Here is a 16,267-nt window from a genome sequence, read left to right as displayed (position 1 = left end):
TCATTATGCAAAGCGTCCGTATCCCAAAAAAATCATTTAAAAGTTAATTCCTGGTCTGTCTGTTTCTATCCTCTCCCGCATACATGCACTTTCTCTGCGACTTTTTAAAATTACAACATCCAAACATACATTATAAATACAAACGCTGTCATGATAACTATGTAATACATGAACACATAGTAAAAATGAAATAAACTGACTTTGAAACATGAGAAACGCAAGGTGGGTTTTCAAGGCATAAATAAATGTAAGTAATGCATTGGACTTACGTACGATGCTGGGAAGGATGGTAATGCTGATGATAAAGTAACAAATGATAATGGATAGTAAATTATAATGATACTAATGATGAAGATAATGAAAACACGTACTGTAGGCCTACTCACCGCAGCTTCTGCAGAGGAACATACCACAAGCTGACGGGTCCTCCAGCACAGATTTAATACGGCAGCTTCTCGTTAGCCTAACTTCTGGCCACGATGTTCACGTTAAGATAACAGGACACATCATCATCATCGTCGTCGTCGTCATGGTCGTAGCACAATAAATTTTCAGTGGTCGTCTAGTTCACGGATGCATTCACCGATTACTTCACTGTTCACTAAGTTTTCCTGTTTCTCCCTTCGAATAAGAATGCACATTATATTTCACACTTCAACATCCAAGTCACTGAGTTCGTCCAACCCAGATGAGTACTGAATATTTTCTGAGCGACTACTAACTTCCCGGGTACATTCGATATCCACTAATCACAAAGTATCTCGTATTTCCCCATGCATATTATTTCACACGCGCGATTGAGTCATTAACTTCGTCCGTCCAAGCTGATTGAATCATTACTGTCTTGCATTTCACAGATAATAGAAGGAACTTTGGTCACGTGTCACCACAGAGATGATTTTTATGATCCCCTCTTAACGGAGTCTGGGTATCGAGTGAGAGAGTGAGGCGAGGGATGGAGACGGACCATGCTCTCTCAAACGAATCAGGGGAGGGTTGGAAACGGACTATGCTCTCCCAGACGAGTGAGGCGAGGGATGGCGGCGGACCATGCTCTCCCAGACGAAAATGTATATAAAAGATCAGACAAGAACTGTAATACCAAAAATAAAAACATGCAACTCTCCAGTTAATAGAGAGCAAACGAATGAATAAAAGACCGAAATATATTCAATGAAGGTAATAAGGTACAAAAGGGCAATAATAAAAGCCTCTCTAACAATGCAATGGGGATGCTTGATTCGGTAAGCACAGGGTACCGACGCAACCCATCCCGCCGCGAAGCACTGCTCTCCGAGTTTCGAATCTGGTTCATGAGTCGGGAGTCTATCTTCACTGGCTTGGGGGACCTCGCTTGGTTTCGCTTCATCTTTTGCGATTTATTTCACACCTTACGTTCTTTTCACTGCTATTTACGGTATATTCTATTTATTATCGACATGTTTGCGTTGGTTAGAAAATATTTACCACTTCACTGCGATGACAAGTTCTGTAGTTACTGTATTGTTGCTGCTTACAGAAGATATTAATATGTTGAAATGGAAACTTTTCGGTCAGACAGTGTTAGATATATTGAAATGGAAACTTTTCGGTCTGGCAGTGTTAGATATATCCTTCATTAACCTTGCCTCATACTTCTTCGCTACTAGGACGTTCTCGTAAGACATATACATATACGTAATGGTCTGGTAACAGCAAGACTTCATAGTACACATAAAATCCTCGACCTGAATATAAATCGCTGAAGGAGATGTGTCATGAAGCCTCTCCACGCCAACAAAAACACAGCTTTCAGCCTCGATAATGGAGCGACGCCGCCCGCCCTAATAAGGTTAAGGGGAGGGAACTCGAGCCTGGTATAGGGTGTCTTGTTATTAGAGTACTGGCAGGTGGGTAGGTAGGTAGGGCAGTGACGGGAGTGAGGACACGGTAGGCGGGAGTAAAGGTAGATAACGAGGCAGAGGTGCCGGTAGAATTACAGAAGTTAGTGGAAGAGTCTGAGGCACGGGCAATAATAGAGACAGCTCTATAAATAAAGAGACAGCTAAAAAAAAGTCAGAGTATATGAAAAGGCAGAGGTACAGACAGAGAGTTAAAGGAAGAGGCGAGTACGAGTTACAGGTATATGTAAAGGCAGAGGTACTGATACGGGTAAACACCACTGCTCTCGAGTGTACAATCAGAGATACAGGTACCGTACTGTACATGAATTACACTTCTCATTCGAGTTTAAGAACGCAGACATACAGTTACCAGTTAACAGAGCTCTCGTACTTTTGTTTTTCATTTTCCCTTTTTCTGAATCTTACTCAACACCTGTATAATCCTAGGAACAGTAGTACGGTCATGATGGCACTGAATCACTTACATATGTTCAGTAAGTATAACTGTTGGTTGTTAACTATTTTCACTCCTATGAATTTACAGTCAGACATTCGTAATCATCATCATCATCATCATCACCATCCTATTTGTCACTGTTAAATGGAGCTGGTAAAATCCTGAAGGAAAAACATGGAAGAGCAAAAGCAAGAGAATTATGAACAAAATACCCAGCGAAATGAACCATATATCCATTCACTCATCATTCAAGCCTTCAAAACTCCCGCTTCCACCCCACAGAGCGCATCCAACATTTCAGCCTTTGCCATCCCATAACTCACTTCATTTTTTGTGCATGACCCATGAACACACATTATGCCCGCGGTTTCGTCAATGAGACTGAAATATGTGACCCCAAAAGGGCAGTGAAGCGGAAAACAGAGGCGTGACTACCCTTTACCCATACATCGCCCAGGACGGCTGGGATGTGGGGAAAATGATGACGGATGGCACACTGGACTTGGCTTTTGATGGTGATATGGTACGTGGGCGAGCGATGATGTGTTATGGAGTGCACTGTGAAACGGACAAACGCGTCTCTTGCCAAAGCATTGAACGTAGGAGTCAGGGACATAAGTTAGCCAAAAATTTTCACATCTTCTGCTTCTTATTTTCCTCTGTCGTATTCCTAACCTTAGTGAGGCTAGGTATGTTTCTTTGTCCATAGGTAATTCTTCACACGCAATGCGTCAGGGAGGAAAGTGACGGATATGCCATACGTATGCAGTAGACTCAGTGGAACAGTAGCCAAATTGTCCAGTACTGTTCATCTCAATAACTGTAGGAATATCAGAAGATGTGTTGGTTTAGCTGAAGTTGCAACGGGAATTGTGAATGGATTTGAATTGTAAATATTATAGACTAGGTTTAAAAGCAATTTGCCCATTATATATTTCATTAAATCGACTATGCTCGTTTTACTCTACCTCGGTTTAAAACTGTCATCCCTCCATCTCTGATGTTGTGTTGCTACAGTAGATTAAAACAAGAATATGATGCTTGTCACAAAGAAGTGCTGTGGAATGAATGCAGAGTAGTAGTACTGTCTTTTTCTGCCACTAAGCTACGTGAAATAGGCTACAAACGAATGAAAATCATGGGCCAGGTTGAGATAAAAGTACTATAGCTCTCTCTACGGGCAAGGCTTGTTTTTCGTAAATACCTTGGAGATTACGCTGAAGCACTTGTTGTGGAAAATGTTTGTATAATGCATTTTGTGAATTAAACACACTTCACACTTCCCTTTACCTTTACACAACAGACCACATGAGGGGCATCCACGTGTAATCCGTCCACACAACTCGAAATAGGAAGGGAAAGGTCTGGCCTCAGCAATATAGGGACCAGAACACTCAGACGCTTCGATGGACTGAGAGCCTTAAGAATACAACAACACAACAGGGTAAAAGTTATAAAAGAGCATGTGTGTGTGTGTGTGTGTGTGTGTGTGTGTGTGTGTGTGTGTGTGTGTGTGTGTGTGTGTGTGTGTGTGTGTGTGTGTGTGAGAGAGAGAGAGAGAGAGAGAGAGAGAGAGAGAGAGAGGAGATAAAGGTGAATCCAGTAATTGGGTCATTTGTGTAAGTACCCAAGTTTATTTTCACAACAGAAATAAATACCTGTGCCTCAGCAGAGAGAGAGAGAGAGAGAGAGAGAGACGTAGAAATCAGGCTTCGGCATGGTAACCTATAAATAATTTCTCTTTACACACTCTCCATATACTCTCTGAAGCTTCACCTTTCACATCCTACTCTTTCTCTTCTTCCACCTCCTCCCACGCCTCCTCATGACCATCATCATCATCATCATCTTCTTCCTTTATCTCCTCCTCCTCCTTCTTATCATCATCATCATCATTATCATCATCATCACCCCAGGTTCCAACAATAATTTCTTTACACGTGTGAGGTTCAGAGCCATATTACTATTCCTGATTACTTTACCAATATCTCGTTCGGTTCTGACAGGAATCCAATATGATGTAAAAAAAAAAAAAAAAAAAAAAAAAAAAAAAAAAGGACTGACTGCAGGTGGACATACAGAGAGTAGAATTTAACAACCAAAAAAGCAGAAATATGCAAGGAAAGCTACTTTTTAACAGAATGCCCAGTGAAATTAACCACGCAAGCAGAGACCCAGTGTGCAGATGAAAAGAATTATTCTGAACTTTTCGAGAAAAAAAAAAAAAAAAAAGGATGTGCCAAAACTGTGGCTACATCTTCACATCACCTTGAATACCACTCTCTGAAACGGACCGCACTTCCATTCACTCTCAAATTCCACCTTCGAAATCGATTACACTTACCAGAAACAAGAAGGCCCTCTCTATAACGACCCGTAGGTAAGATACTGACCCACAAACACCACCAGACAACCACCAACAGAGCCATTCATTGCATCCTAACTACCAATAAACGTCCGCCACCAACCACAGTCACACAGCGGGCACCAGAACGCCAGTTAAGTCGCCTGTGGTACTAAAAAAAAAAAACACATCAAAATGTCAAAATATTACAAGACAATCAGAATGAATGCTGTAGAGTTTTTTTCTCCTTTTTCCTATTTTTTTTCTTTTTTTTACCGGTATTAGGTATCATTTCCATCTTCTTTTTTATTTCAGTTATAATCATCATTGTCATTTATGTATTTGTTATCATTGTCATAATTAACCTGCAAATGATGCGATGTCATTCCTGGCGGCAGCGGAATTACAGTATATGATATTTTTTTAATGTCTTTAAAGAGTTGTCGGAGACTCTATCAAGACTAAGCCACTCCTAAACTGAAGATATCTGTATGGCCCTAACAAGAATGTAGCAGTACTTTTGTCATCCTAAAAGGGTTAAATCTTGCAACATAACACTCTCTCTCTCTCTCTCTCTCTCTCTCTCTCTCTCTCTCTCTCCTGCAATACAGTGGCTATCAACGTTATTTTATTTTTGTCTTCACCATATGATTTTATTCCACTTCAACCTCGTGATGCGAAGGCCATCTGTAGTATGTTCCAGATAACTCATGATTATATTCACTTCACAGATGTCCAGCATAGCTATATATATATATATATATATATATATGTGTGTGTGTGTGTGTGTGTGTGTGTGTGTGTGTGTGTATCTTGATTAACTTTTTGACCAAAATGTAAGAACCTTCTTATTCTTTTTTTATTCCACACAACATAAGACAGTTTTTTCCCAGCTGAAATAAACTCAAAGGGGCCAAAGGGTTAAAATGCGAAATGAAGGGAGGGGGGGGAGATATCTCTGTAAAGCGTGGAAGCCTCGCAGTAAAGCCGATCTATGCATGGAAAAATCGCTATACTCTTATTTCCATTAATCGGTCTTGTTTTTCACAGTTTATGGACAGATCAAGCTTTCGTTCCTTGATAAGCTCTTTTTTTTTTTGTGGGGGGGAGGGGGTCATTAGAGTGTAAAAGCAATAAACATATGATTTAGTCATGTTATTTTCGTGTAAACTGAGAGAGAGAGAGAGAGGTGCGGGGGGGGGGAACTCAGGTGAATAAAATCGTCTGGTAATATCAAAAACAGAAATTATTGATCAAAAAACACGTCCTCAAACTAAATGAATTATAGAAAACAGACACGCCTCCCAAACGGCCTAAGCTCATCAGTATGCGTGGGTAGACAGTGAGATTTATAAGAGAACTCGGCCTAGTCAACACGTCTTCATTATGTCACCGACTAAAGTTGTGAATGCGGATTGATGGCGTGGCGCGCCCTGTGTGTTCACTATTCCACATTGTTCCCCGAAATTAAATTAACTGCGCGAGGGAGGGGGACAGTGTTTTACGTGACACACACACACACACACACACACACACACACACACATCAGGCTGGACAATGGGCACGTAAATGAGGTGTAAATCCTTGCTACGCGTGTGAAAAAAGATGTATTTTCCTCCCTCTTGACGTTCATCTTTTTGGGGTTTGTATTAATCCTTTTCGCCCCAGGACACCTATATATATATATATATATATATATATATATATATATATATATATATATATACATACACACACACACACAGAGCGCGTTACTGATAATAACAGCAGCAGCAACAGTAGTTGTAGTAGTAGTCGTAGTAATAGTTGTAGTACTGGTGAGGTGGTGGTGGTAGTTGTAATAAGTATCATCATCATCATTATTATAAATCATATCCATCTCTCAATCATCCAGTCCATTATTGTCCCATCAGGAGCGTAGGGGCCCGGAACTAGGCTACTCAGTCGCGACATCTAAGGCCTCATACTTCCCTGAGTGACTTCATATCAACAACAAAGTCCAAACAATCCTCAGATGGAACCCTTACAGGCTCCACGCAGTTGGAGCGCCTTAATCTATTACACCACCATTAGGTTACCTAGTTATCTAGCGTCGTAAATGGTTTCCTGAGTTATAAGAAACCTTTTGGCAAGTTGTAAAATCACCCAAAGACAGCACCATATCGGGTGAGTGACGGGATTATGACGTCTGGCAATAGAAAGATAGATAGATAGAATGATGGGCGCCCCAACCTACCAGAAATATTCAGCTCTTAAACAAAGAGAAATCTCATCTGTAATATGCAAAATTGTTTATTTGCAAGTTATGTTACTAAAGAGACGCCACCGTAATGAATGGGCCAGATTGACACATGTCCTCGCATGCGATATTCTCAGCGAAGAATAACATCGTTTGGTGGCAGCGAGATTATGATAAAATACGCGTCTTCCTACTGACACGTTTAATGGAGACTGTTCCTAACCCCTTGGCAAACTGAGGTCTCCCCTTGGCTTAACACAATGTCTAACGCTTACAAGAATACGGTGAAATATTCGTCATCTAATTAAAGAAGTTAACGGAGATTATTTTTAAACTCGCCACTATGCGAGTGATAATAGGAAAAAATATGAATAAATAAAGTCATCAACACAGCGAGAGTTATATTAGCTCGTTGGCTAGCTGAAAGGCTTTTAATTTTGTTTCCTAACACTGGGCGATTATATTCAGCTCAGGAGAGACTTTTCGAGGTTGATGAATTACAGACAGCTTTCGATAATCTGCTCAGTATTAGAAATCTCTCCTAAGCTGAAAAAAACAGTAAAGCGCCTGATAAAAATAGAGCAAAAAGAAAGTCATCGGAGTGGAAGTGTTGATGACAAGTCAGTTACTTTTCGTGAAGTACTGTACCTTGACCAGATATAATATTTTACAAAGGCGTGGGAACAGGTGTCCTTACTGAATAGGGAAGAATGACGACTGGCGGTACTTTTGGCTACAAATCAAAAGATAGCTATACAGACAGACACATAAATACAAAATATGAATGTGAAGGGACAATGGCACAGCAACCTTGTAACACGAAACTCATTTGCATATAAACAACCAAAATTGCTTTCCTTTCTGTCCTCGTCAAATTATTCCCTCCCTCCTTTTTCGTGTAATATTACATTGCCTCCCTTTCATCTCTCTCTCTCTCTCTCTCTCTCTCTCTCTCTCTCTCTCCTTCCATGACCTTTCCTTTCCACTACCTTCAGTATCCTCTATTCATTCCCCTTTTTACTGGACCTTAATCCTTCCCTACTGGAGCCTGACTTTCATCTCTCATTCCAACTCCCCCTCCTCTCCCTCCCTCCCTCTCTCTCTCTCTCTCTCTCTCCGTAGCACCTGACTTTCCTCCTTTTCCTGCTTCCTCCCACCTTTACCCAATCTTTTCCCTCTTCCCATATTTCTCAAGTTAATCGCACCATATTTTGTCTCCCCTGTGTCATTCTCTCCCTCTTTCTCTCTCTCTTCCTTGCTTCTCTTTCTTCATCACTATCCTCGGAGTTCTCTCTTTTCTCTCGCCACTAGTTCACTCTCTTTTTCTTCATCTCACTACATATCTTTTATCTCGTATTTTCATTGTTCTTTTCTTCTTACTTCCACTTTTCCTTTTCTATCTTACAGATATTCCTTTTTATTTTCTTCCTTACCTCACACTATTTCTTACTCCACCATTTTGCCCCTTCTTACGCGTTTCCTTCGCTTCCTTCTTGCCTTTCGCCCCCTTCACCTTCCATTCCTATACCCCTCTACTTTCCCTTTTTCGTTCTTTTCCTCTCCATTTCCTATTCCCTTTTTGATTTTTCATTCCTATTCCCTCTTCTCTTTATAACCCTTCTTTTTCATTCCTTTAATGGCCTCTCCTTCAGATTCTCATCTGCCCATTCCCCTTTCCCTTCCATTCCTCCTTCCTACCTATCCTTTCCCTCTTTTCTTCACTATCTTCTCTTCAATTCCCTCACTCTTCCCCTCCATACCCTCTTCCCCTCTCTCCTCCTCCATTCCCTCTTTCCCAGTCTCCTCCCTCTCCATTCCCTCTTTCTCTCTCCCCTCCCCCTCCCCTTCCATTCGCTCTCCCCTTCCCCTTTCGTTACCTCTCTCCCTCTCTCCTCCTCCTCCGCTTCCTCTTTCCTTCTCTTCTTCTTCTCCCTCAATCTCTCTTTCTCTCTCTGCTCCCCCTCCATTCCCTCTCCCTCCCCCTCCCCCAACACCCCCAAGCAGCAGTGCAGGGAAGGCAGGTTAGCAGTTTGGACAGGAGTTCGACCCGAGATGATTCACTTTCCAGGGTTCGCTGCTTCGAGCCCGATAAATCTCTCTTTAATTTTCGCCAATTTTCTTCAGAGCTAGGTTATCATCGTTGTTTTATTCCCTTCACCTCGAGGACGTCATTTATTCATCTATCAATTCATCAATCAATCAAGAAATCAATTAATATATCTATCTACCCATCTCTCTATCTATCTGTACATTTCTTTATTTTTGCAATGGAAGGCTGGATATAGCAAAGTGTCTCGGGAGGAAAGGGCATAACTTTGGAAAATGATACATGAAGGAATTACAAGTAAGAAATGCTATATCAATATCGGTCCAAATCTCAACCGCTGAACAGCTACAATGAATGATGACTTCTTGGGTGCTTTCATGAAGGCAATTTTCACCCATAAGGCCATCATTAACTGTAACTTCGCAGCCGTTGAACTATGGATCCATCTTGATAGAGCATTTTTTTTACTCCAGAATTTCCTCATTTATCATTTCCCACAGCTAGGCCCTTTCTTTCCATGACACCCTGTATATCCAACCTTCATGTTAAAAAATATCTCATGTTTTATAATACAGTATGGTAATAACAGCAATAAGAGAAAGAGGCGTCATCGCAGTGAAATGGTTAAGAGCACATAAAAATTTCATCAAACAGGCAATATCGAGAGTCCTTATTCCAGTGGCTGACTATAGTGCACAGCTAAGAAGAATTAAATTTCAGCAAGCGAAATGTGCCTCTAGAAAACTGCTAATATTTTCAGCATACATTTAAGCATCAACCAATCCTGTGTTTCATTATTACAGTAAATTTCAAAATACTGACACATACTTTATTTACAAGACTCCATAGGATTTTTCTCTACTGAATAAAATCAAGGGGTGTTAAAATGAAATAGTTAAGGCTCCAGTCTGGCTAACACCTGCATAAAAACCCAGCACTGACCTTTTGTGATGCGTGAGGCCGTGGTGGATGCAGGTGGTGGCGATTCCAAGGCTGCTGGAAAAAGGATGGATTCTTATTAGTGCTTGGGAAATATGGCAACTTTGTGAAATTGTCGTCTTTATCACCGTCATCGTCGTCATAATCATCATCAACATCATTACCACCACTAGCATCATCATTAATTACTTCTACTACTACTACCATCATCATGTCCATTTTACCACCGCCATCAGCAGCATCACATCATCATCATTTTGCCACCACCGTCATCATCATCATCACCTTGGCCCTATCTCCAACTGATTAATGGCTAGTTGGGATCAAGAAATAGGAGCATGGAAATCAAACAAGTATTAGAGCTACAGTATGAACAATTCCTACAGTACTGAAATTTGCCGTAAATCCACTGACATCATTAAAGTTCTCGAACAAAAATAGTGTTACTTTTCTCACGGTCGGGTCTACTCCACTGCTTTACTCCCGCTAAAGCCAGACGATTTAATTTACCTGAGAGAGAGAGAGAGAGAGAGAGAGAGAGAGAGAGAGAGAGAGAGAGAGAGAGAGAGAGAGAGAGAGAGAGAGAGAGAGAATTATAGGAGTCTGAGAGTGTAGTATGTGGCTGTTACATGTTTTGATTTCAGGAACACTCCGTTGCTGACAAATATTTGGTAACGTACTTGTACAGTAAAAGCGAGTTCAGTCCAGGATGTCTAAAATGTCACCCAAACACAGTCTTTCTCGATTCTATTCTTGGTTTTCAAAGTGGAAGGTTATTGAATCTGGCTTTGATTCTAGCTGTAAAACTTATTATTTTGCTCTTTTTGCGCTGTGTATTTTTTCGGTTCAATTTACATATTATTTCCATACTAATCTTGCGCTTTTTTCACATAGTACTGATAGACAGACAGATAGATATACTAGTAGATATAGTTAAAAACCACTGAAGGAGTCTCTGTCTAAATATTAAAAATACACGAAAAGAGGGTGGGATTATGTTCTCCAGAAAATGCAACATGCTTGAAACACTGCGACAAAAATGTTTGTCTGCTAGAATTTCACAATACAGGAAACAGACGAAACAGACCATTGTATAAAGTTAGCAAAAGCCAGTGTGTTTGGGAGACTGGGAAGCTGGAACTGCCGGGTGATTGATTATACAACTGGGGCTGTGAACTGTTGAAGCGATATTGCAGCCCATCCACCCCGCCTGAGTGTCACTGGTTGGTTTAACACAATATCATTACTTTTCGACATAGTTTCGTGGCAGGGTAAGCTAACGACCGTAACTATATAACAGAGGAGAGGGGAAGCTGTGGCGAAATGAAAGTCCTTTTTATTAAACTGATATCTTTAGACCTTAAATTCTTATATTTTTATTACAAGGGGTTTATTCGTTGCAAAATAAGACTGTCTGCTATTAAAGAGAACAATATAGAAAAATGTTATGCTTCTGAAGGGGTAAATAGAGATACATTTTCTAACTCCTTTACAACGCTGAAGGGGTAAATGCAGATACATTTTCTAACTCCTTTACAACGACAAGCTGCAGTATCCAGAACACAATATGTAAATCATAACTCTCTCTCTCTCTCACACACACACACACACACACACACACACACACACACACACACGAGGATAATATAATTCCTAAAAGAGAACGCCAGGACAACTGAAAACCTCAACTGAAAGATAAGGAACAACGAGGAGCTGAAAGGGAGAGAGTTCGTGTATGGATGGTCTTAGTATCAGCAAAACAAGAGAAGTATGACAAACAGAAAACACAAGATTGCCACAGCACGGTGAAAACAGTCTGGCAACGAAGGGGAGGACTGGAAATGTTGGGTGGGAGAGAGTTACAGGTTTGATCTTGAATTCTTTATTATCTCTAACGTTTCGGGCTGCACAGAAACCGAAACTTTGGAGACAATTTGAGTTCTAACCTGTGTTTCTCTCCCATCCAACATTTCTACTTGTCGCAATGGATCATCTACAAGGAAAGGACTCTTTATCTGAAGGTCACGTGATGTGGAAGTTTATCTAATCGGGACAATATTTTATTTTATACCTAAGAACTCAGATGAGCAGAATGTTCTGAATTTCGTCTAAGTAAAATGTAAACGTGCGTCAGTAAAGTAAAATGTAAACTTGCGTCAGTGTGTCCACAGAAGCGCAAGAGCTATGGAGACAGTTTTCGACCTTTATACAGGTAATATATCTTTTACACGAGAAAAATCGGTTGGTATTAGACTCAGTGATGTACAGAGGCGCATCCACAGCAGAGAAAATGTGTAAATGCTAATTGAAGTATTCAGATGTCAAAACTACATTATATAAGCGCTAATGAAAAATGCCGCGACCACCGACCCCATCAGCTGAAAAAATCTTTGTAATCATCGGGTGCAATGATTCAGCTCACAATTGATGATCATAGGACAGGCCATGTACGTTGCACTGGCACCTCAATTTGCTATGTTAATGAGCCCCAGTGACAATTATATAAGTCCATTTTCCGCCGATGATGGCAAATTATAATGGAAACGACGCCAATTAGTTATTCGTATGGGGTAAAAATGCGGAGCTCAGCATCAGAGGCTCCGAAACAGATGAGTTGCTCTATGGAGGCTGAGTCAATCCCTTTTAGAACGATGAGGCAATGTTGGCAAAGTAAATTATAAATGAAAACGTGGGCATCATAGAGAAAGGGTTAAAATTGTATTAGGTGAGTATGCTTTTAATTCTTTCAGTACGATAATGGATTTTCTTATACATGTATGCAACCCTCAATCGATTTTATTTAACAACATTCACAAAACCCACAATATACTTACAAACATACATACATACATACAATACTGGCCTAACATCAATCCCAACCACACACACACACACACACACACACACACACACCAAGGTTCACTGATCATCATTACTTGGCTGTCACGTCGCAGGCTGTCATCATCCACACGCCTTTATGGTGACGACCTTCTGGAGTGTGTATGTGTGCTGAGAGAGAGAGAGAGAGAATGGAGTGTTGTCTGTGGGGCTTAGGGTGTGTGTGTATAGGGGTGTAGGGTTTATGTGTGAGTGGGGTGGAGAGAGGTGGTGTGTGTAATTAGGAGATATTTGCAGGACGAGGTGATTGGGAGAACAGGAATGTGTGTGTTTGTGTGGGTGTTTGTAGAGTGTATCTGTGAAGGGTACAGAGAGTTGGGGATGAGGTGTGAGGTGTTGGAGAGAGTGTGTGTGTGTGTGTGTGTGTGTGTGTGTGTGTGTGTGTGTGTGTGTGTGTGTGTGTGTGTGTGTGTGTGTGTGTGTGTGTGTGTGTGTGTGCGCGCGCTTGCAGAAAGATAGAGTATGGGCATTTAAGAGGTGTGTAGGGTATAATGGGTATGTGTTTGTGTGTCGGGTGATATTTGTTTGGGTGGAAAGAGACGGGGTATGTATATTAACGAGATGTGTTGGGCATAGGAAATGTGTGTGTGTGGTGGGGTGTAGAGAGGTGTGGTATGTGTATTAGCAAAGAAAGATATCCATTGTGCGTTTGTTCTATCATGATACATATCCCTTACTACTGTCAGCTTAGAAGATGGCCATGTGTAGTCAGAATGGAGGAATTGTTCGACCAGTAACCAAGGAGACTCATTTCAACCTCATAACTAAAGCTTATCGAATTTAATCCAAACAATGCTTATTCTTCCAGCTGTGTAAGTAACCCAGTTTCGTCAGAAGGAAGCTGGCTACTGTAATCGTAGAATTTGCATTAATCCTTTCGAAAGTACGATGCCTCCTTTTCATTCACTTTTTGCTGCCTCCAGACGATTTTATTACACTTCCAAAATAATAATACCTTTCCATATTTGCCTTATTATATCTAGACGATTTTATTCAGCGGAGGAAAGAAGAGTCGTACTGCAGGAAGTAACCTGAAAATGCAGATCCCCGTGAAATTAAATTATCCATATCACAGGTTGGTATATGGAACTGGTATGACAGGCTGATGTATGATTCCACTCTTTTTTCATTGGTTTGCCGGCGAACAATTATTTATTTTAATGATTTGATTGATGGGGATTAAATTGATATGCTGGATACCAATGAACTGACAATGGGTTTGTTGGGAATTTGTTAGCAATCAACGAGTTAATTCTGACTTTTTCTGGCTCAACCCTCCCTATTCCCTAAGCTTCCACCATCCTCCCTCCCTCCCCTTGCAGTCCCCTCCATATCCACCCTATAGTACCTGTCCCCCACCCAACTTTCTATTTCCATTCCCTCTCTATTTCACCTCCCCTCTCCCCCATCTAATTGCTCTCTTCCTCTTCCACCTCATCCCCACTCCCTGCTCACTCCCCCCCTCTCATCTTACAATTCACAGCCCTCTCACCGGTTGGGGGTGTTTGTACCCGAGCCTGGTTTTGCGTCCTTCTATGTAAGCAGTTCAGCACAGCGACTTCAATGTTTAGTTTGTTCTTCCTGCCTTCAGAATAAGGACAGTACTTTCCCGGTCTCGTATACTCACTCGGTCATATTCAGCTAACAAAAGCCCTCTCGTATTCAAGGGTTTAATGAAGGTTATATCTTGCTCCCTCCAATTCGTGAACTCACGCCTAAGCTGAACAGCAACCTCTGGGTATAACATGGATCAAAGAAATGAAAAAAATTAGCTGCCATGGTGCTGGAGCCAGAATTAGAAACATAATTATGAAGAACAATGGAATCATTAGAGTAAAATTTATGAGACAATATGAAGATCAATACTGTGTACCAACGCAATCCCAGGCTCATCTCAAGTAGACTTCCAAGAGAGGAGAGCTAATCTAATCAGCATTAATTATCATACCTTGCTTAGCATAATTTTCTTCTGGATAGTAATTATACATGCGGGGATGAGGATAATCACCACACATCACACTAATGCACCAACACAGTAAGCCAAGGCGAAGCAACCCTGGTTAATTCAGACTCCTTCACTGCAACAAAACATTTTTAAATTTTTTTTCAAGGTACCCTTGGGTGATTTATTCAACTTCGCCACTTCACTGCGCCTTTATTTATTTATCTATTTATTTATTTATTTATTTTTGCCCTGGCCACCTACAGACTACTTTATTCTACTTAAGTAAGGTCTCCCGTATTGAAATAAGGCCCTATCGAACTCCTCCGGGAAAAAAAAAAAAAAAAAACAGCTAACATGAATAAATTTGCTTGGAAAAGGCAAGAGTGCCACCTAGGATTTTTTTTTTAATGCAATGACTTTTTTTTAAATATCTTTGGTAACTATAGTTGATCTACTTCGATTTTAGGCGTCACCATGCTGAAGGGGATATCTCTTAGCACGATGCCGACTTCTTAATACCAATCTTGCCACCGTCAGACCAAGGCCCGTATTCTTGTCACTTATGAAGGTTTCCTAGCATCTCTTCCTCAGCGATTTAGTTTTGCATCCGGCTGGTTAATATCGTTTTGTACGGTACATTCCCTTACAGGCTACCCCTCAACACTTCCACTAATTTTGGTTGAAAATGGATAATAAAGAAATGTTCATTTTCGTATGGCCGGCACAGTTCTCTCTGTTGCCGTGAGAATAGTTGCGGTACCGTGAGAAGAGTTCCGGACGTGCCAAAACGAACACTTTTTCTCCTATTTTAACATAATTCGGTGGAAGTGTAGACGGACCGCTCATAGCAAGTCTCGTGATTTGTGGACAATGGATCAAGGTTTCTGATTACAGGGTACGATCATAGAAGATCATGGGATTAGACTTTTTTTTCTAAAGTATTTTTGTGAAACTTGGTACTGTACCTTTTTTATGCAGAGTACGGTAGTATCAGAATGAATTACGCAACACAGAAGACAACAGTAACGTATAATGAGCAAAATAAATGGCTTAGGAAGAGGTGACAGAAAACGTCCTTAACCAACGAAAATGAAGGCTCAAGCCCTCAACCCTGCGTCAGACAATTTTACTAAACATACGAAAACTGGTAGGAAAAAATAAAATAAAAAATCTCCCCTGACCCGTGCGGTACAATGGCAACTTTTTAATTATATTTTTCCCATCGCCAGACAATTTTATTTAGCTAGAGACGTCTGGGTGAATAAAGGGCAAATTACTTACTCACAAAATTGATTACGTTAGACCTACACGATGAATCTCCGTATGTTTTGTTACGCCCGTCACCTACGAGCCAGTGAGAATTCAGACCCCCTGCCATTTTGTTTTAGTCCAGTGAATGGCATGCTGGAAACAGAGAATCCTATATGTTTATTGAATTAGAGCGGACAGGACTGTATTTCGGAATGATTCGTCCTGTGTTGCAAAATGTCAAGCAATGTGAGAGCGACAGTGCTT

General features: G+C 40.9%; 1 protein-coding gene across 1 annotated transcript in view; it reads left to right on the top strand.

Annotated features, from left to right (window-relative positions):
* The first annotated feature begins 2,821 nt into the window (after positions 1–2,821).
* The window catches only part of LOC145412079 (dipeptidase 1-like), a 93,356-nt gene continuing 79,910 nt past the window's right edge, over positions 2,822–16,267 (top strand). The window contains exon 1 of the mRNA XM_080281997.1: positions 2,822–2,863. Coding sequence (XP_080138123.1) covers positions 2,822–2,863 — 42 coding nt within the window. The remainder of the gene's footprint in view (positions 2,864–16,267) is intronic.

Source organism: Coenobita brevimanus, chromosome 92 (assembly GCF_032717465.1).
Source record: "Coenobita brevimanus isolate Jiangsu-jjx chromosome 92, ASM3271746v2, whole genome shotgun sequence".
Lineage (NCBI taxonomy): Eukaryota > Metazoa > Arthropoda > Malacostraca > Decapoda > Coenobitidae > Coenobita > Coenobita brevimanus.
Note: the sequence above shows the minus strand (reverse complement) of the source record. Positions and strands in the feature narration are given on the sequence as shown.